We start from the raw sequence: 22457 nt of genomic DNA, 5'->3' as shown, positions 1-22457 counted from the left end.
TTTGTCTATGAAATCAGTATATATTGACATTAGAGAGGCGTGTCAACAGTAAAAAAAAATTCAAGGAAAAAAAAAATCAAGAAAAAGCCTTAATACCGTTGACATTGTATTCTTTGACTGTGGATATCAAACATACTTACCTTTACACTCCTTCTTACCTAATTACCAGCTACTGCCAAATACTCAATTCTGCACAGGTGAGATTACAAGAATTTGGCTACTGAACTGTATGCAGTAGGTTCACTGCTCTTTTTCAGTGCACAGGAAAAATGTAGACAAAAAGGAACACATGAATACCAGAATTTTCCATCTGGGAGATCGTAAGATGTCTGAACAATTAATCTGGAAAAACACTCAGCAGCTATGGGCTAAATACTGACAAAGTCTGGGTGTTTCAGTACATCTCCCTGTTCTTACAGGAGGTTCCAATGCTACTGATGTCTTTAATTTCTGTGGTTTGTACTGACCCAAAAATAGAAAAGATCCACCATGATGGCTTAACTTATCTTGAAGATTCTTTTACTGAGAGCCAGTAAATATGTGTAAGCAGGGTGGCACGTCTGAATTAAATTGTACTTCTTGTTCAAACTGCCACAAGCTGCATCATGTAGACAGTTTTCTAGGTCTTCAAAGCAAATCTTACATAAAATTATGATAGCTCTCAAACCTGGCAATTTACAGATTTAGTATCTCCCAACCTGATTCACCTGACAGAATGAAGTGAAGCTTCTTAGTATCTTAAAGATAAAAGGGACACTTCCTAGGCAACTCCTTGTTTGTGGCTGTGTAACAGATGAAAATAGCCCTAGGGAACTCACTAATAGCATTCACTGAAGTTGTAAGGTGATACTGAATAGTTCATGCGTCCTAGTATGAAGCACCTCATCCACTGGTAGCTTCTGCTGGTTTCTATTCTTGATAACAAAGCATGTTGGTAATAAAAAGAATATATAAAAGTGGTACTATCCCACACTACTAATATATCTGTATTTATTTAAATTAACTTTGTTTAAAAGCAACAAAGGCCTAAAAAGACATGCAGTATGTTTAAGTTAAAATGATTTCCAATTACAGTTCTCTTCCAGGGAAGTCAAACCTTTCAAAATTCATTTGCTGCTTCTGACACTAAAATGATGATTACAATAAACTCTTCAGTAAAATTTTTCAAAACAACCACACTGTTAGTAGCAATAGTACCTTTTCAACATAAAGCTATCACAGAACTGCTTTTTTATATACTTTGACTTTTCAGAAAGACACTTTGTGTTAAACTTTTATAAATATGTAGCTAAAACAAACAAACAAAAAAAGGGTGCAGCGAAGGATTTACAAATTAAGGCAATACAGACTGTGAAAGAAAGGAAGCATTATTAAGCCATATGGAAAAGAAGTACAAAGATAAAGAAGCCTCAAGATAAAAAAATGTCTTCAAACCAGGATTTGTGCTCTTTCAAACAAGCTTCCTAACCCCTAGAGTACATAAGCTTCCATTTGCCTTCTTTCCTTCAGTCCCGTGTCTTTTGTATTTCCATCTTTCAGTGTCAACAGGAAGAAAGAAAACGGCTCTGCACAGATTTTCAGATTGCTGGTTAAAGGATGCAGAGCAAGCTTTAAACCCCCTCTGGCCAGGAATTTACACAGACCTCCCTTTTCTTATGTGAATGTTCTGATTGGCAGGTTATTATAAAAAAAACCCAAACTTTTATTATGGCTATAGCAGTTAACTGAATGTAATAAATAGGAATGTAATAAATGACTTAAACATCTGAAATTGCAGTGGACACAGAAAAAGCACCTGATATGAAAAACTTAATTATATTAATTTAATTAAATTTAATTAAAAGTCTGGCAAAATTTCTCTATGGAACTGCAGGCTAAGGGAGTGGGAATATACTGCATTTTTTCCTTGTGGAGAACTGTCCCCTTTCCTACTTGCTTCCTGATCTCCTAAAAAAGTTCTTAGCTATAATTTCAGCACAGAATGAGAAGATAAACAGTCTTAGAATAACAGAAAATGCCATATTCAGAAAAATCATGACTACGTGTGATAATCTTATTTGTAGTAAACTCATAGCCTGAATTCTTTGAATAGATACAAACCAAAACCCTTCAGAATTTTCCAGTAATGTATTACCTGTGCTTATTATTATTGCAGACACTAAACTCACTGCTCTTTTCTCTAAAAACAGACATCATATACCTCAGAACATTCAAGTATCATCAAAAGTAGAAACTGAAAATTGAGAAAAAAAATACAGGAACTATTAAAAATATCTGGTTCAAAACAGAAAATCTGAAGACTCCTCTCTATATATGAGCATGATAAATAATAATAATGAAAAGTGTTCTTTCTTACCAATTCTATGTGACTACATATGAAGAAAACCCCTTTTTATCTTTCTTAAGAAAAAAGGAAAAAAAAGCTGTCCAGTGTAAGTGACCTTTCTATTTTCTTACACATCTTAGAATGCCAAGCCATTAAGCTAATAGCTATTTAATATGTCTTTTGTTGCTTATTAAGTCTTAAGATAAAATAATCGCTAGCATTCTCAAATACACTGACTGCTCCAGCCTGCAGTCAATACTAAAGAAGTCAGAACTTGGATGCAGGCGGTAAAAAAATCCTACAGAATTTTTTTTATAACGTAGGCTACTACAAGTACATAAAGCCAGTCTTCTTACTGAATTTCTATGAAATTCTGAACCAAATTTAAGATTTCCATCTTTGTCTTTCCCATTATGGAAAAGTTCAATTTTCAGTAAGGTACTTTGGACGTACTGAGATGAAGACTGTAGTTATTGCTATGTTTCTCTGTGAAAACAAAACAGTAAGACAAAGAACTTACTGTGGAAAAGGCAAAGCTTCTAAGTTGCTCCAACATTATAAAGTGAACTAAGGACAATCATAAACCTCCTGCTACAAGCACAAGGTGTGCTTCTTAACTTTCATGCTTATTTAAAACACATTATACCAACTACAGCAAGATGTTTCTCCTCCTAAGAAGAGAAGATGATAGCAATTAACAGGTGGTAGCAAATGCCTAATGCACTACAGAAACAGATACAGTAGCAGAAACTGGAGGAGCAAAGTCAGTTCTCTAAATAAATGAGAAACAGGTACAAACCACATTAAAGAACTTTTTAGCACATTGTCTTTCTGTTTATCTTGTTGCAAAAAAAAAAATCTGTAGTCCTTACAAGATAATTGCAGCTGTCCTCTGCACCCTTTCTACACTTTTTAATTACTACATAAACCATACTCCAGAACTGTGTACTGCAAAGGTGCTACCTTAGCCACATAAGGAAGTAAAATTATTTCCTTATTATAATCACAATTTTTCCTGTTTATAGCACTCCCAAGCTCTTTGACTTCTAAATTACTTCAGCGGGTGCAAATTCACGAGGAGTGTGTGCATTCCCTGTTTTCATCTGACTCACTCTTTCCACAGAGACAACGCAGTTTTGCAACTAATTTGAACAAACTGAAGATCAATCTTAAGCAACTCTGTAGCCACAGGGAAAGCCAAATCATCTTGCTCACCGTATTGTCTCTCCAAAAAGGATTCACCATCATCCACAGCTACGTGGCTAGAAGTGTTTACAAAGGAATTCACGTCAGGGGTTGGGTGGAGAGCAGGACCACCCATTTTAGCGGTAATTGCAGTAAGATTTGCTTAAATCAACTTGGAAAACTCAGGGATAGCCTTGACTGTTTAAAAATGAAGTTTCATAAAACAAAGTGTCTGAGAGCAATAGCAAGTTATGGTATAACTGCCTCCCTGCTCCTCAAGTCAGTTCCCATCCCCATGCTATCATTCCTTCAGTTGTGTCAGCACAACAGTGTGGATGATATCTGAATAAAAGCAGACATCTGGCTTTTTAAGAAAAATACCAAACCCAAAACAGCAACCTCTTCCCATCTTCTTATTACTATCACAGTATTAAGCTGTAGTTTCACTATGGGGGTAGGAATGAGCAATGGAAAATAGGAATGCTGTAGGCTGCTATTTCTGTTGTAGACCTAATCTTATGAAACCACAGCTTAATTATACCTAGGTTCCTATTTGAACTATTAATACTGTGTATTAAATACTGTAATGTGCTTCAGTTATTCACATTTTTGTTTCACAGTCTTTGGTATTTTCCTAGCTTTTAAGTGGCATGCTATATGATCTGTTAATTACACAGATGACAGGGTAATGTTTGATCTAATTTAGCCCTCTAACACTTACTGTCAGTGTTCAGTAGTCTACTATCAAAGGACTCTTCTTACTATGGGAGCAAAAAAACTTTATGCGGACAGAAGACTGTCCTTATTGCTAATTATGACTCCTACAACTTAATTGTTAGTACAAAGAAAAAAATTAAGAAAAATTTTTTACATCATTCTATGGCACAGAAACCACTATTACTTATAGTATTCTGAGGGTGCCTTCAGGACTTCTGGGGTTTTTATTTTGTTATGCAAATATCTTACTATATGCTTGAAGACAAAAAGTAGAACATGAAAACATCACAATTATTTTTGATGCTGTATTGCACACAACAGACAGAAATTAACTTTTAGTTTCCAAATAAATGTTAAAAAACATAAGCATGTTTAAAGTATTCTGAATTGTTCAGGATGTTCTGACCTTTTTTAAATAAAACACAGCACACACTTTGAAGGTGCATTTATAAGTGAACATGAAGTTACTTCAAATTATAATAAACTTACCTGTGAGCTGGAATTCTACGATCACCAGCAACTAACACCACATCACATAGCTGTTTGTGCCTAAGATAATTCTCCATCTTTTTAAAAGTTTGTTCAGCATGGTTGAGAGCCTGAAAAAATTCATCTGAGGTGCAGGGCTCCATAGTTTGACAAGATGATAAGGTATGACTGCTGTTGGAGGTTCTGCTGAAGACAATAACAGAAATCTTAGTTCACATAATATTAAGGTGCAGCAATTCTATCTACAGATGATAAAATAAAAAAATCACACGTGATTTTAAAATTGATGTACATGATTTGTTTTTATATATATTCCCTTGCTATTTTATTTCCCTTCATATTCATACTTTCTCTCTTCCTCACCTAATCTAAACCCTTGTGAAAAAGGTACAATCATTTAATTTTGTACTCTCCAACTAACAGACACACAAAGATCAGTCCGGTAACGGTATCTATAGCATCAGATGGTTAAGGAAGAACAGACATTAACCAAGACCCTGCAAACTGAAAAAGCAATGGAAGGATGCAATAAGGAATCAAACCTCTCCCTGCCACGTATATTAAAGTCTTACTTCACACGTACGTTAGAGTCTTGCTTCACACTTGGCCTAAGGTGGCTAGAACAAAACTCAACATATATGGAGCTATTAAAAGAGTGTGGGCATGCAGGGGAAAAAAAAACATCAAGAAACACATCAATATACTACCACTCCTACTGCATGAAGCCTTATGTGTCTGAAATGAGATCTAGCACAGTAGAAGCCAACACAGGGGAAAAGCAAGGGTGGATGGGGAGAAAAATTATTCCTGTCCATACACGTAGCAGCTGGGGAAAAAAGAACACAGAAAATGTAAAAGAAATGCATGGGCCTAGGACATAAAGGAGATGAATCCTAATTATGTACACTGAGGGAAGCACCTTTTCTTGCTCACAGTTCTTTCACTGACTACAATGCAGGCAACTTATAAAATACTCTGGACCTACCATAATATTTGGAAGGACATGGATTCACAAGATCTGCATCCAGACGCCTGCTTTCACAAAGATGTCATAAACTCAGGCAGCATGCTCAGGGCTAAATCTACCAAGAGACTTAGCTCAGTCCTTAGCCTATGATACTCATTTCAAGACAGAGCTCCTCAAAATCAAAGTCTAAACTTTCAGCAGAAAATGTTCCATAAAGGGTTTTTGTTTGTGTGTTTTTGGTTTTGGTTTTTTCCCCATGTGCCCAGATAGCTAAAAAGGCCAAGCAATTTGGCATTTAATTCAAACCTTAATCTATTAATGGATCAGAAATGAGATACCTGCCTATCTGCTTCCCTTGGAGGACTTTATCTTAAATGTGCTCTCTGAAGCTGTGGTTAGCCATTTACTTAAGCTCTGTCAACTTCTCACCCCCCGTGAGTCACTTCTGCTCCACCACCGGCCCTCTGACAGGCTGGAACAAGTATTTTTTGTGGCCATTCTGGAAACTTTATCAAGGAACTCATAGATGTGAAAAATGTAACCATAAAAAGCATTACATAGGCAAAACTGGGTGGCATTCTCACAGTGAATGAGCAGGAAGTACTCGGGGAAAGCAACTCTTACACCAGCAACCCCGCAAAACAAACAAGAAGTGGAAAGAACAGGATGCTGGTCAACAAGAAAATGCTTAGGAAATTCTTGTTCCCTATAACAATTTATCACATCCTCAATTGTGATGACACGGGTTGGGTTTTTTTTTGGTTGAACCATATTTTAACCCAGATTCCTCAAATTAACCCCATTAATGACAGAAAAAAACCCCATGATATCAGGGATTTGATTTACATTACAACCTCACAAAGAGTTGTGTAGATAGAACTGGAGAAGCAACAAACGAGTATGGAGAATGAAAAAACTTTCTAAGCCAGCACTTTGCTGGACCACACCCTCACTAGAGCTATTGCCAGCCTCAAGACTGCACACGCGTACATTCTGCACAGAACGGAGTGGCACTCACCACTCGCGTTTAATAAGGAAAAATAATTGCAGTGGTGTCTGTTTTCCACTACCCACCATAAAGCACTTATTCAGGACACAACAGAGCCAAGCTTATTTCTTCCCCTCACCTGAAGAAGTTCAGCCCTATACCTGTCCTCTAGCCAGTAACTTACAAACCATTTTCCATAAGGAAGGAAAAGAAGAATGAAAGAAAGATTAAGCTCCAGTGGTCCATGAAGAGAACATGAAAGAGACAGTCTAATAGTTGAGGTACTTGCAAAAAAGGAAAGATATAGCTCCAAGGGCTACTTATGCCTATTGCCCAATGACTGGTTATGAAAAATTAAAATCTCCCTACTTCCCCAAACTGTTTTACAAATCTCTTTCCCAGTTGAGTTTGCCCCAGCCCTGACAGCTTGGGAGAATACACAAGCAAGGAAAGAGCAGAGGAAGGGAAGGTCCTGCTTTTCTCTCTCTGAGCAGTACTGAAATGCCTTCCAAAATTCTTGGCCTCCATCCCTTCCACCTAGAGAGGAAACCTGGGTATCTAACGCTGATCTGTGAATCCCATGCTCAGAGCAAACACCCAGCCATGAGGAACCGCAGCTTTGAGTACCAAGGCGGCTCTGCTCCTTTTGGATTTGGCTCTTGACTCAAATTTATCTTTAAGTATAGTACGAATTTCCCCTCCTATAGGCTAGAGGTATTGCTACTTCTGCACACCTCACACATACTACTAAGAAAATTACATTAAAGACTGAGGCTGTCAGTGCACAAGATAAGTGTATGAAAGGATCCCTTCTGCGTAGTCCTTTAAGATTTTTTTAACACAGTAACACATTAATTGGAAATATTATTACGAGTATCTGAGAACCTTAGTCTGTAGGGGTTCCTTTTTGTATTCTTAAACTTCAATCACACTTTACTTAGTCTTTCTTTTCTTTCCCTATTTATGTCAAAGAGATCCTATCTAGCACTGACCAATTTTCATTAAGTATGGTACAATTTCAGGATGATTGTAAAAATATAAGTTACTCTAAGGACAAGGTCTTTCCCATGCTAACTACACATTTTGCTACCCTGGTGACAAATATTCATATACTAAAGATGCTAGCTTCCTTCAACTTCTCTGTCTAATAAAGAATTTATGTAAGAGTACGCCTTTTGAGATCAAAATCACATACAAGCCATGCTACAAAACCATCCATTTTTAAAGGATTTTATTTCTTGAAGTAGAGTGTTAGGAATAAGGAGCTCTGCCCAATATAAGAGTTCACTGCAAAGCAATGAAGCAATTAACTGGGCTAGTAAAGTGGTGATAAACAAGTTTCAAGAGTAAAAGCATATATGATAATGATGACGGGAGAGCTGAATTCACACCTCTCCTTCTGCTGTTGTTTCAGGCTTCATTGTTGTAGCTTAAACAAAGCCACAGCACAGTTTTCAACATCAAACCAAACCAAACCATAACATACACAAGTCTTCCTTCCTCCAAGTTTTACTAAACTCTCTCTCTGAAGAGAGGCATTGGTGTTTTTCAGATTTTACAGGGGAGAAGCACAACCTGTTCCTATTAACAGGATTTGTTATTTTAATTATTTTAAAGTATTGAGATTCATTTTAAAGGAGCAGTTGCAATGGTTATTTTATAGCAATCACACATATTAGTTAACAACCTATAAATTCCAGTAAGTATTAACCTTGGCTATAACAAAGGTTGCAAAACTTCTTTCAAGAATTTTATTTTATGCATTTTAAATTCTTTTTAGGAAGGCATCTTTTAGGTTAAATGTCTCCAAGTTTGTCTTTGAAATAAAAATGAAGCAATAAAGACTTAATTATGACTAAGAAAAAAATAAAATACACATTTCAAACTATTCATTTTGGAACAGAGATAGAGGAACAGAAGTCAAAATTTAAAATTAATTTTTTTTTCTGAAAAATTGTGTAAAATTCTGCCTGAAAAAAATAATCTCTGAAAATTATGTGTAAATTCACTTTTATTTAAAACTGTTCTATTGTCACCATCAGTTCACCTAATTTAGCTGTAACCTCATCTGTACTTCTAAAAAAGGTCAACTTCTCCACAAGATAATATGAAATCCTATGAATCTGCAAAAATGTAGTTTTACTGCAAGGTAAGAGTGACGTGGTTAGATTAAGGGTGCATAGTACAGACGCTGACCTTATATGCAAGTACGACCTTGTATCTTCTAACCTTCTGCAGCAAGTAACAGCTTATTTCCTTGCATTAAAAAGTCACATTTCTTTTGACAGAAGCAACGTGTTGGAAGTGCAGCTGGTTACGAGAGCCTTGACTGGACAAAGGAGTCAGGCAGCATTACAACAGGGTTTCTATCTGCAAAACCTTAATGGAGAAAACATCCCAAATATACTGCTACTATGTCTACTCAAGTGACTGGTTCACAGGATCAACAAACGAAGTCTGTTTTTCAAAGGATTTCTAGGCTCTGTCTCCTTTTCCCACTCTATCTACCACCACAAGTCCAGCTTTCCTCCTTTCCCCCCAGTTCCTTAAGGCATTCCCTCACTAGGCAAGAGGCAGCGAACGACGTGACGAACGGGAAGCTGTGCTGCGCAGCCAGCTTTGGAGCAGATAAATTCGGCCCTTTTTCAGTGAAGGCAATAAGCTGAGTTTCTCTCCATTAACTAGCTGCCATTTGTGAGGAGTGACGTTATCTTTGAGACTTCTGCCTACCCTCACATTAAGATGAAAACGGCCCATGGGTTTTAAAGCTACCAGGGAAATGGCAGAGGTGATGCAGAACACAACTGCATAAACTCGGTCCCTTTAAGAAACCAAACTAAAAGCAAATGCTCTATCTACAACTACTGAAATTTGCAGGCAGCACTATACACCAGCCCAAATGGCTTTCATAGATACACTGAAAACGGTGCAAAATGGGAACTGGAGCAAGAATAACCTGTGCATAGAATTGCCTTAAATTCTGTTTTATGTATGTTTCTCTTAAGACAAACTGGGTGTAGATGAAAGCATTAGAAGTAGTAAACACTGGCAAAACTGCAGAGATGGGAAAAAAATACGGTTTTCTCCTCACTACTATGTTTCCAGTGAACACCACTTTGTTTCCAGAAAATGACGTAACCAACATCAACATTTTAAATTTGAATTCATGCATAAAGAATATTACCTTTATAAATATGACATGTAAATAAACAGAAAATCAGCAAACCAACATAGACATCTTAACATACACAGGTATTTAAAAAAAGCATCATGACATTTCAAAGAAGAAAAATAGTAAAAATGTTAGTTTTATTCACACCTCAAAACGGATCAAAATAAAGTTCAAAATAATTAGAGAGGTTTAGAGATAAGTGATGAAAATGATTAAGTATGTGCAGGAAAATGGGTGTGACTGCTTTGTGTTTAGAGACAATAAAAGGAAGAAAAATAATGCATAGTACCTCTGACTATAAATTACATGCTCCTGTTCACATTCGTGTAATGCAAACGCAAGAATAATGTCTATGAAACCAAAAGCCAATGTTTGACTGATCAAAGCAGAACTCTGCAATCATAAATGAAGCGTATGGAACTTACTCTAGTGAATTACCAATAAGCTATAAGTTTCACTACTGTTCAAAACCAGCGAAAGCATTTATTCTCTTACTAGAACATACAAATCACCAATAGCTGGACTTCCTAACTGAAGGAAAAAAAAACGAAGTCCTATGCAGCCAAAAGATAAGCTAATTGTCTACTTTGAGACAGGATACTGCATACCAAACCCATGATCTCAAGGTTTGTTGGGTTTTTTTTTTTTGTAATAATATAATTAGAAGGTCTGTTGCAATTTCAAGTCATCTTTAGGGTCAGGTAGTCAATTGTTTAGGTCATACACATTAGAGAACATGGAGTATGTCTCCTCTTGGACAAATTAGGATACATATTAAGATACATCTTTTACATTTTTAAACAAATCTTAATTTTGCAACTTTCTTGCTGCATTAAGATGGCTTCCTGCATTGCAATTTTTACATACAACATTTCAAAAGTTTTAAAAATATTTTTTCAACAATTTGGTTGTTTACACTGCTGTCTTAAAGCTAGCTGACATTTTATTGCAGAGACCAGAACACAACTTACTAAAATAATAATATGCCAGCTTTTCTGCCAGCTTCCATGATTTTATATTATACTTTGTAAGGAGTGAAGTATTTCCTTCTTCAAAGCTAGTAAGACAATAACAGCTGCAGAGAACGAAGTTTGTTGAAAAGAAGGATGCTGAAAGGATTCTTGGAAAAGGCAAGCAATGGTAAAAATCAGGATACTCTTCCAAAGGCTGGGAAGAGCATAAATAAGAGGAAGCCATAGATGATAACAACGAAGACGGTTAAAAATCCATAGTGTATCACAATTCAAGATAAGAAAAGACAATGGAAAGAGGACAAAAGTGAAGTGAAGACATGGAAGAGCACAGTAAGGCTATACATGCATGTGAACTTGAGGGCTAGTGATATACTTTATGCTAGAGAAAAGAATTATAGCAATAGCCAGAACTACAATCTTGCAATCAAAAGGCACAGGTTCAAGCAAACACAAATATATCTGCATGAACCGTAACCTAACTGGCATAAATAACAACAGACACGAGAAGCTGGAGCACAGACTCCAGTGTTATCTATGTCAGTCCAACAAAGACATGTATACACTGCCTGCTAAGCCAATACTACTGCATCTTTACTTGTTTCTAATTTTACTAAGAAATAATGTAGGCATGTTTCATTGCAGCTATACCTTTGGTTATAGCACTGATGTTTCCTGTCTTACTTCTAAGACATGCCTTGGATTTAGTGCAATGAATTCGTATACCCAGAAAAATGTCACCAGTAACACGCATTCCGTCTGGAAAACAACTACTTAGACTACCTCATTATACATCTACATTGCAGTGTGATCGAGAAGTGCAGTAGTAAAAAAAAAACCATACCTGACCGAGCTTTAATATAGCCAAAGCATATGACAATCCCTGCAAAAATATTATCGTCTTGCAGGGAAGCCCATTCCATCCAAATAAATACCTGGAATCCCCTGTGGCTTTGTGAAGTTCAAGCCGAAGCCTCTTGTTATCTTATCTTCATTACAACATCTACTGTTCACGTTTACTAGATTAAATCTACCTTGTACATGCTATATAATTGTGCTGTACTAACTCTTTTCAATGTGCATAGACATAACCCAAGTGAAGACGTAATACACACAGAGGAAAATGAAAGAATTTTAGTAGTAGCATGGAAGAAATGAAACGGCTAGAGATTCTCCCCTGTAAAACAACTTGCCTTTCAATAACAAAGTTTCTTGTCTAATTCATGTATATATCTAGCAAAAAATGCTCTTTTAATAGTTTTTCAGTTAATTTCAAGTATCATACTACTATCATGCCACAATTAGGGAATCTATCAACTGTCCTTATTTGACAATTTGCATGATTTTGTGATACGAGATATACACAAACACACAGCACAACCAGGGGTCCTAAAGAACTTACAGCCTCAAAGGTCAGTAAGACTGAGGTGAAAGAAAAGACATATCAAAGGTTTCTGTAGACTGAAAACCGCTGGCGGGGGGCAGACTTAGATTGGAAGTTACAACGTACTAACTCCAAGACTGTTCATACAGAGCAATACTGCAGAGCAGCTACCACCCGGTACATTCAGACCTTGTCTTAAAAATCAGTTACAGACATCTTACTAAACTGTTCAAGGTTAGGACACAACTGATGAATTCTGAAATATTGCTTGTATTTAATGTTCAAATATAAATATACATTTTATATTATATTTGAATACATTTCCATACTTAAATCTACAGTAAAGTAATTCCAATATTTTAATGTATGCCTGGGTGAAATAAACCAAATACAATACTCTGCATATTAGGTATGCTCTAGGTATTTTTAGCTTGATATCCACTGTGCCTTCAAGGTCTGTGGACTGCTGCTAAGGCACCTAGAAAAAGTTAAGAAAAAGAAATCTATTGCTAATCGGCTTAAATTTGCTACACAAGAGTCTGCACAGCTGTTGGAAAATTTTTAAAAGTGTACAAATCCAAAATCATGACCATCAGCTCAGGAATGCAGGAGAGTTAACAAACAGCAGCAATAGAGGAAATCTAGGAGATGAAAACCAGCAAAAGAATTCAAACCTCACTGGCACAGTAAACAATCATTCAAGCTAGTGCTGGTTACAAACAACACATCGAAGCATGATGTGAACAGCATTACAGCCGCCTAGCTCTGATCCCTGAACCTGGATGATCTGTTTGCATCTCAGATACAGCCTGTGCCAAAGATCTGATACTAAACTTGGAATTTGCTTATCCCTTGTGCCACCAAGCTCTATACTAGTAACAAATTAATTCTGCCGCGGCTCTCCTCTAAATGAATCACGTAATGATCTAAAGCTTTCATAATGACAAAGACCTGATCTAAATGTTTTTCTACCTGTGCTATAGGACATGGAAAAGAGGAAGGATGATTGATACACACAAAGCAGTAGAGCTGCTTCTGCCACTTCATGCTTTTAGGGCTTGTAACCGGGCAATAAGTTACAGAGAAGCGAAGAAATAAGGTAACTCCATAGCTTCTACAAAAAGCATATAAAAAAGGATTTTTTTCATACACGTAATTTGCTTGTAATGGAGGTAACAGGGTTTTCATATGGGGGAAAAAAGCCCTTTGAAAACTACCTAGATGGAAGTGTTGGGTATTTTTTTTCCTCAAGTCAATAGATAAGAAGCTATATGTTAGACTAATAAAAAAAACCCATTTAATTAAGTTCTTGACATCAGAAAAATTCCAGCTGTTTGGCAGACTTACGTAGTCTGCCCAACAGCTTATACATTCTTAACAAAGGGAGTGAACAAAACATGGTTTAAGTACAGTCTCCCCATTGGACCAGAGATACAGATAGCAATACAAAGCAAGTTCTTACATTACCATTAGTTACATATTAAATTGTACCAACACTGAACTCAAAATTTATCTAAAATATTTATTTTAAAGCATGAAAGTAAAACACTAGCACGAATTACAAGACAATAAAGGAATTACAAATAATTCTAGATGCTATAGATGATTAAGCACATAATTAAAAAGATAATTCAAATTTACTAAGTTCAAATCCTACATGCACTTCCTGTAGCATACAACGCTGCCTGCAAAAAAAAACCAAAAAACCCTACAAAACCAAAAAAAAACCCAATGCTACACAGACTTCTCACACCCCCTAAATAACTATCTGCAGTTCTCCAAAGTAACAAATTAGTTTTGTCATATGTAAATTCTTCACCTACAATTAAGAACAATTTTGTAATAATTTCAATCTACGCATTTATCTCTAAAAACTACATGTTTTTTCTACACTGATTGCCTTCCTATGGTGAGAATATCCTATGTGGGGTAATGCTGTACGTTAAAATTTCACATCACAAGTAGACGTTGCTGAAATAGAAAGTGATGTTACACCTGTATCATATGTATTATCCAGTGACACAGGTTTTTAAAAATCCATACCTGAATATCACTTAAAATAGGACCTCTTCAGAGATATGTTATTTATAGCTATATAATTGTTGCAGCACCATATGAAGCATCAGTATGCAGGATTTCCTTTCCCTGTAATTCTAGTACTTTTGCCATTCAGTGATAAAAGCAAATACACTGTGTTGACTCCTCAGCATTTTTACCCTCCCTCCTTTCCTTGAATCTTTTAAGGTTATATAACCATAAACAGTTAGTGCTTATATTATGGACTACTTTACCCTTGCACTAAATGAATTCTTCTCCTAGGGAATGCAAAACACCAAAACTGCTATAACTAGATTGATCTGTCTTTAACAGGCTTATTAAACAGTGCACCCTTTTAAATAGCCACACTTCCTGAAATGCCATATCATCGCAAAGTTATCTCAAAAGCGAGAAAGCAAACATCATAAATTTTATTTGAAATGGTAAGCTATTATGCACTATGTGCACTATGAAACAGGAAGACTACTTTTAGTGAAGAATGGCTCGCTCACGCAGTAAAAGGAAATAAAAGAATTAAACTGATACTTGACAAGAAAGATTATTAACTTGTCTAACTTACAACAACTGGTAAACACCTTTCACTTAAGAACAAATTTTACAGTTTCATCTTTAGTAATGATATGTAAGAGAAGAACACCAAAACATCTTTATAGACACAATAAAACCATTTTTTTCTTTTTAAGCTAGATACACAGTTTAAGACACCTGGACGGATAACCACAGTCACTTTAAAGCACAAATTGATAGGCTTTCAATAGATGAAATATTTTTTTTTCCCCTTCAAGTTGCATACACACAAGAAAAAAAAAAAAAAATCTTTGTTTTATAGTCTATTTTTTACAGTTTCATCTCCCTCATTTATAGAAACATGTGGAAACATCAGATAAGAGTCACAAGAAGCTTACATTTTCATAGTTTTCTCCTACCTGGCATGGGACTAATTCTCAGCGTAACTAAACAATCAGTGTCACTTCAAAATAATTTAGAAAGCATCCTGTAACATTACCATGTAACAGACAGTACCATGTTCACAGCAGCATGTACTTGGTATACTATTTAAAACACAAGTGAGTGCATCCACATTTGCACTTTATTTATCCACACTGACTAAAGTTGCCTTTTAAAACGGTCCTAGTAAACACACAGAACCCTGATATTAAATCATTTTCTGTTTCTGATGCTCAGCAGCTGCTAGGTTTCTGAAGCATTTTCATCAAGAATAAAGGCTAGCCTATATATGCATATTATCTGTAAACATGAAATGAAAACCCATTTCTCACAATAGGAAAGTAATAATTAACCTGCACGAACTGCTGTCCGATTCATTTTCTTCTTCACTTGCTCTATCATCTGTTTCTCGTCTGTCAAGCCAACGTGCACCTCCACAGTCTTCTGCTGAGAATTCAAATCTAGGGATTTCTGAGGTGGATGCCATTGGCCAAGCAGGTGAATTCTGGAAATCCTGTTGGCTGGACCTTCTGTAACCAACTGATGTTAAAGGTAGGTTACCCGAATCTAAAAACTTTGTGCCACCAGTTGTTACATTTTGTCCTCTATTCCAGAAGTCTCCCTGGTGGTTTTCAATTGCAGAGTTAGGGGCTGATGCCTGATGACCAAACCACCTCCATCTGATTTTTAAAATCTGCTTCACGTCAAACTCTTTACGAGAACCAGACATCCTTAGTGAAAGCCAGCGATCGTCTAGGCAACAGGGTAAGAAGCAGCACACATAAAAGAAGATTTGTGCACCCAACCAAGACAAGAGAAACACATGCTCTGCCTGTCTGTGGCAAGCAGATTTTCTACTGAAGGAGGGGAGAAAGCATTGCATTCACATAAAAAGGCTTCTTAGCGGTACGTCATTTGAATATAAACAAAAGGCAATAGACGGTGAAAATCCTGAGATAAAAAGAGGAGGTGAAACAATCACCTCAATCAGGAAAAATGCTAATCAGTTTACCCTAAAAGCTCCAAGGCTGTTTCTGTTGCTCTCCTCTGACCATTAGCTTTCAAAACCACCAAACAGTATTCATTAAAGCCCTTTCAAGAGCTGAATACCACCCCCTTTTCTTAAACCACAAATGACAGAGAACGTAATTCTTGTACTGCATCTTAGAATCTCTGCTTCTTATTCTGTTAACTCTTGCTACTACAGAGGCAAAAAAACCTGCAAAAAGCAAATTAAATTCTTCCTGCACTGCTTTAGCAGAATAGATTTACAGAAAAGACTTAAAACAAATCCAAAAGATAGCTGATCATGCTGGGGAGAAACTGAACTGTAAATAATTCTTTTTCCCATTACAGGACATCCACTAACTTAAAAAGGGCAAGAACAGCCTGGAAGGCTCAAGGGACTAGTACTGGGTTATAGAGCCTTTCATCTTCATGTGCTTTGATTCAAATCTAGGTCTGCAGTAACTGAAAATTTCTATCTGAAATGAGCTAATGGTTTCCATTCACTTACACATCACTAAAAGCAAAAGCAAGAAAAAGCTAACTGGTCACTATCCAAGACACCAGAAACATCCCCTGCAAAACAGACAACAAAAGACCACTTCTCAAAAGGCTTCTTTCTAATCATATACAATCAGCTGTTTCCAGATTGAAAGCATTGTGATGGGAACAGTGAAAAAGAGATGCATACTTTTGAGACAGGATTCTCTCTATATAGGTAATTTACGTAGTGTATGAAAATATCGAACGAAAGTTTTTACTTCAATGAGGAAGAGAAAGCCAAAAGGACAAAATACACAATGGCCAACTTACATTTCCTATGAAAAACAGCCTATTTCCTCTACGACATACGGAGCTAGTCAGGTGTAAAATGCTGACACTCATTCCAATCACACGCAAATAGTAATAATAATTTTAGAACAACAAAGAGGCACTGGATTTTATCAGTCCTTGATAAACAGATCTATGTTTTTAATCTTCACAGTTCAGTTAGTCTGTTCAACCTTCCAAGATACATATGCAACAAATTTATAAGTAGTGCTTCTTTTCTACCTACAGTTTTCATCAAAAGTCAAAGTCATTGTCTCTCAGATGAACATTATGAGTTACAAAATATGTGATCTTGTAATTAGGGTACCTGCAGTGTTCTTTAAAACAGGTTATATGCAGAGTCCATATAAAAACTTAAACAGCGCCCAATTTTACCACCCAAAGAACAAACACTCCGTTTCATACTCAATGCCAGGAGTAAATCATGCTATTTTCTTGGGAACCACAGTGCTGAAAGGGCTAGTTTTAACCTGGAAAGCTCACCCATCATTGCTCAGAACACAGGTATTTATGAAAGTGCTTCTCTCAAATGCTAGCAAAGCTCATTTCTATAGAAACAGCATTCCAGCTGTTCTCTGCAAAGAGATGCTGCATTTCAGACTGTGTACCTTGTCAGCATCCTGGCCTACCAGAAGCTATATACTAAGGCCTTTGCAGCATGTCCAGAAAACAGTTGAAGTTACTAGGAAGACGAGATGATTAGGTAAATATACAAAGTTGTTACCATCTTTGCTGGGCATTTCATTTAAACACAGACAAACGGAAATATTTAAGAAGGATAATGGTTTAATATCGCAGCATAAAAATTATATGGATGTTTAGCCAAATGATATGACGTGCAGACTCTGCTCATCTTGTACACATACAGCTAATTGTTAAAAGCTTAACTGCAACGTTCAAACACCATCATTTGTGTAACTGCAAGTTGGGTGAAACTACAGTACAGCTGAAGAAGTAATAACAAAATGGCATCTTTTTATTTATCCACTCCTTATGTTTTGTGTTGGTGTCAGGTGTTCATCAAGGGTGGAGAAGCAGGACAAGCAATTGGTGTATTTGTTAACATTCATGACAGCAGTATTATTTTAATTATCCATTTAACTGTGAAAAGTAAGCTTTAAATACCTTTATTTTTGCTGGTATGGTAAATCCATTATACATAAGGAACGACCTGGATTCTCTTTCTTGTATAACAGACTCATTTAAAATTCACACTGTCCCAGTACAAGTCTACTAAGACAATGGCAGATTTGCTGATTTGGTGCCTTTGCAGCACTTTCTCATGACTTACTGGGAAATACAGCCTACTTACTGCTTTTCTTTGGATGTGAAGCTATGGGCTCAGAGATTAGAAAACAAAATGTGCTGTAGTTTTAACAGACCAAAACACAGAACTGTTTTCAAACTCTCAGTCCTCTATACAGTCTCCCAAATTACAGTTCTAAGACAGACTGCATAACTATCTAAAATATTTCTCTGTTTTATATAAATTAGATACAAGTTTGTATTACAAATGACAAGATGAGACAAGTGCCACTTAATTCTTCCATTTAAATTGACAACATTGCTCGGAAATAATTGAGGGAGGGCCGCCTCTTGTTCTGGACAATCTTTATTACTATGAATAATGTGATAGCTTTTAATCAGGTCCCCTGCTGGGAGTTAATAGACTTTTGAGCAGATCTCAAATGATGAACTGTTAGGACTTCCACTTACTAGGACCACCCAAATCTCATCTTTGACATCCTGTCTGGTGACTGGTGCTCACAAATGCAAATGCCCACCCCTAGTCTATGGCCTCCCATCATATGTCCTTCTAATGTACTAACACATTTTTGAGAAACCTGCTGAAAAGGTAAGCCGAACAGTACCATCTTAGTCAAACACAGTATACACAGACTTTGCAAGGATTCTGAAATATTTTTTCATTTACTAAGGCAAAAGTTTTTGTTTAATGAAAAAACAAGACTGCTTATACCCATTTTTTTCTGACCTTTGTCACGGTCGCAGCTGAATAACCATTTTCTATTTTGTGGTGAATCATAACATTTTAAATACAGGTACACTGTCCTCTTTGGGAACATAATTCTGCTTACGTTAACAAGGTTGTGCAAGCTTAGTGTGAAGACAATTTTGAGAACTCTGATTTTGACTAATCAGACTGAGATTCCTAAGAGTGGAGTACCTGAGCATTTAAGTACATAACTTCTCTCATATGAGCAGCTCCACAAAGTAACAAATTCCTGCAGTTAGCAGTGGGGGACAGTTTCCCAGATTCTGTCCTGTGAACAAAAGGAAAACATTTAAATGCATACCGTATGTTAAATCTGCAATTGTGCAAATAGGTAACACCAAGAACATAGCATGACAGCTTTATAAATTGCTCTTTTCAAGATCTTCAGAACAGTTTATCTCCACAGAGATATAATTTTTTTTTACTAGCCAAAAACTTTACAATACTGACATTCTTTGATATATGTTTATTCATACAAGTGTTAAAGGAAGATTGTAATCCAGCATAAGTAGTTAAAATTTAGACAACATTTTTACTTCTAAGATACTTCTACTGTATATTTTGAGGGAAGATGCACTCTAAGTATTATGAAGTACATCACTGGGAAATATGGAAAAATGATTACTTACTTAATCAGGTCTAAGAGCTTTTATTCATTGTAACTTTTCCTTTTTCACTAGGAAGTCAGGTAAATTTTCAAATAAACAAATGTGTTTATGGAATACTTTTTTGAGGCACTTTTAAGATTTGAATCTCGACACTACTTTTCATGGTAACATGTTTCCTGTCACTGGTATGTTTTGGCTTCAAAAGACTATCACCACTCAACTTCAGGGCAACTCAGGTATAATATTTTCAAGGTAGGTAGTCTATCAAATGGATTAAAAATTATTCATTTTTAAATTGAAGATCTAGGGGCATAAAGGCTCAGCTAGTCCTTAGAAGATATTAATGATCCTTTTAAGTGCCAATTGAGAATGCAAATGTCAAAATAATTAGACAGTCTTTGTTTTGACTGCAAGAGCTGTTTCTCTCTTGAAAAAATACTACTTAACAAAAGCATTAAATATAAAAAGATACATTTTAGACATAACTAGACTCAGTAAGATGTGGTAAAGTAATACATTATTGCCAATGTTTAGCAATCCTAGATATGTATTCTAAAGCATCAGAAAGGTTCACTGACCGTAAGGTGTTCATCAATTAATCAAATGCATACTTAGAGCATTAAAAGGCATTCAAAATTTAACACTTTTAAAAAGGGATTTTTAAACTTTACAATATTAATTTGAGCCATTAAAATAACTGTTCAGAGAAAACTGCTACAGACAAACCCCAAACTGCAATTCTGCTTGTAAGTATGATTATGTTAAATAAATATAAAACACCAATCACTTCCTATCCCAAATTTTTTTATAAGCGCAAATACTTCTGGTTCATGGTTATGTGAAAAGTCCCTTACAGCAGCAACAGCATAGTTCATCCAGGGAAAAAAGAGGAAAACACCCTACCCTTACTGACTGTATGTACTTAAATTCATTGTTCTGACTGGCAGAAATGAGCTGCAGCCAAATTATTGGCACTACATAGCAACTTTCTGCCACTTTGCATTGCATATTTCCCTTGAGAGGTGCAAGCCATATGTTTAGAAACACTGACTTTAGAGCACTCAGCTTAACAGTAGCATGAAAAGACCTGTATAGAGCAACAGCCTGGTTTGCTGTTTATTTTATTCAGATGGGGGGGTGGGGAGGGCAGAGAAAGGGAGAAAGATTTCCATATGTAAGAGAAGACTACACTATCAGATCCTAGATTTTTTTAGCTCAAGCATCATACTGGTTCACACAGAACAATAGTTGTGATCCAAGACATTTACATTTCTTTAACATTAAAACATTAACATTGATTTCTGTCTATTCAAGTAATACCCAAGCATTATCAGGAACTACACCATCTACACGTAAAACTGTAATGCAGAGCTATTCCTGAGTAACAACACAGTAAGTCACCTGAAGCATATTCACCCTCAGAAAGTTTGCACTCTGAGTCCATCAGGTCAGCCGTGTTTTTTCAGCTAAAACTCATTTATAACACAAAATAGACACACTGTGAAAGGCCAGTCCCCCAAATCACAAAACCAGTTTTCTGTACCAAAAGGCTCAAAGATTAAGACAAGCAAAACATTCCCAGTTCATACACTCCAGGAATACTGGTACTGCGGATTCTAATGAAAACAAGGTAAAGTCACCAATTTAGAGACGGTAATACTCCAGCACAAATCACCTCCTCTAGAAATGTTACTGTTAAGGAAGAGTGGTAACAAAAACACTGTTCTGCAGCTATTTAAAGTAGTCCTGCCGAAAGTAAAGCGATTCTTTAGAACCAGTTCAGGAAGGTATTGCCTAGTAAAGCTACAAAAGGTCATATACCACAGATTGAAGGGCTGCAGCAAATCCAAACAAAATAACATGAAGATAGTTTCCTTTTATCGAGATAATATAAACATAGCCAAGGTCACAGGGTGGTCTTTGTAGGTAAATTTGCAGGCAAACTGAAGAAGATATTTTTACATTTTTCCAAGACACCAGCAGCTTTATTTCACGACAAGGCATTCCATTTTCCTCAAAAACCCACAGAAAAATGGGTAAAGAACAACACTACCAACACTGTCAATAGCAGAGTAGATGCTTGTTTGGTAAAAAATTACAGATACTCACAGTTCTACATTAGGCCCCATATAGAAAACTACCAGACTACGACACAGTAAAAGAACAGTGAAGAAGCAAATTTGCAAGTGATTAGGTAATACAAGATAGTGCTCCATGCCAGACCACACCAACTTCTAAGAAAAACACATAGAGGTCTGTGGGAGAAAAGTTTACACCGTATTTAAATGTCAAGCTATGCAATGCCACAGCTGCTGAAGCAAAGTATTTCAAGATAGAGACTTGAGCATTCTAAATGAATGATTTAACACCAAAAGACACCTCAAGAGACTCATTTCTCTCTCAATGAGGACCTCTGTTTAATTAGCAGCTTCAGTTAACATTCCCCCCTCCAACTGAGACTTTCAGCTGCATAAGGGATAATATATGAGGATATCATATTTTATTACATATTTATAAAACAAATGGTGTGACCTCATCTGGAATTCTTTGTGTGCAATTGATCACTGCAACTCAAAAACAGTGTTGCAGAACACAGGGTTCACAAATGATCAAAGTATAAAACCAACAATCATCACACTAAAAGGTAGAACGCTTATAGGAATCATATAAATGTTTATAAGTATCAAATTAATGTTTATGAGGACCATATTAATGTCTCATTAATATGAAAAACAGAACTTCTATTTAGTTTTAAGAATTGATGTTACATCTACACAGGACATGCACTTACATT

The 22457-nt window shown here is 36.2% G+C and overlaps 1 protein-coding gene across 13 annotated transcripts in view; it reads right to left on the bottom strand.

Moving 5' to 3' along the window:
- The window catches only part of KLHL5 (kelch like family member 5), a 61445-nt gene that overhangs the window by 26769 nt on the left and 12219 nt on the right, over positions 1-22457 (bottom strand). For 3 of the 13 annotated variants that reach the window (XR_015699663.1, XR_015699664.1, XM_087736391.1), the window contains exons 1-2: positions 15559-15935; positions 4718-4903 (exon numbers count right to left, since the gene is read on the bottom strand). Coding sequence is in view for 11 of the 13 variants with exons in the window: in XM_087736391.1 (XP_087592517.1) it covers positions 4718-4903; positions 15559-15935 (563 nt within the window). In the remaining 2 variants the exon portion in view is untranslated. Of the gene's footprint in view, positions 1-4717; positions 4904-15558; positions 16089-19226; positions 19324-22457 lie in introns of those variants that run through there. The other 10 variants (XM_087736394.1, XM_087736392.1, XM_087736393.1 and 7 more) reach the window with 6 other exon arrangements.

Source organism: Nipponia nippon, unplaced genomic scaffold, assembly GCF_047370975.1.
Source record: "Nipponia nippon isolate SJK-2023a ecotype South Korea unplaced genomic scaffold, ASM4737097v1 scaffold_6, whole genome shotgun sequence".
NCBI classification, from domain to species: Eukaryota; Metazoa; Chordata; class Aves; order Pelecaniformes; family Threskiornithidae; genus Nipponia; species Nipponia nippon.
Note: the sequence above shows the minus strand (reverse complement) of the source record. Positions and strands in the feature narration are given on the sequence as shown.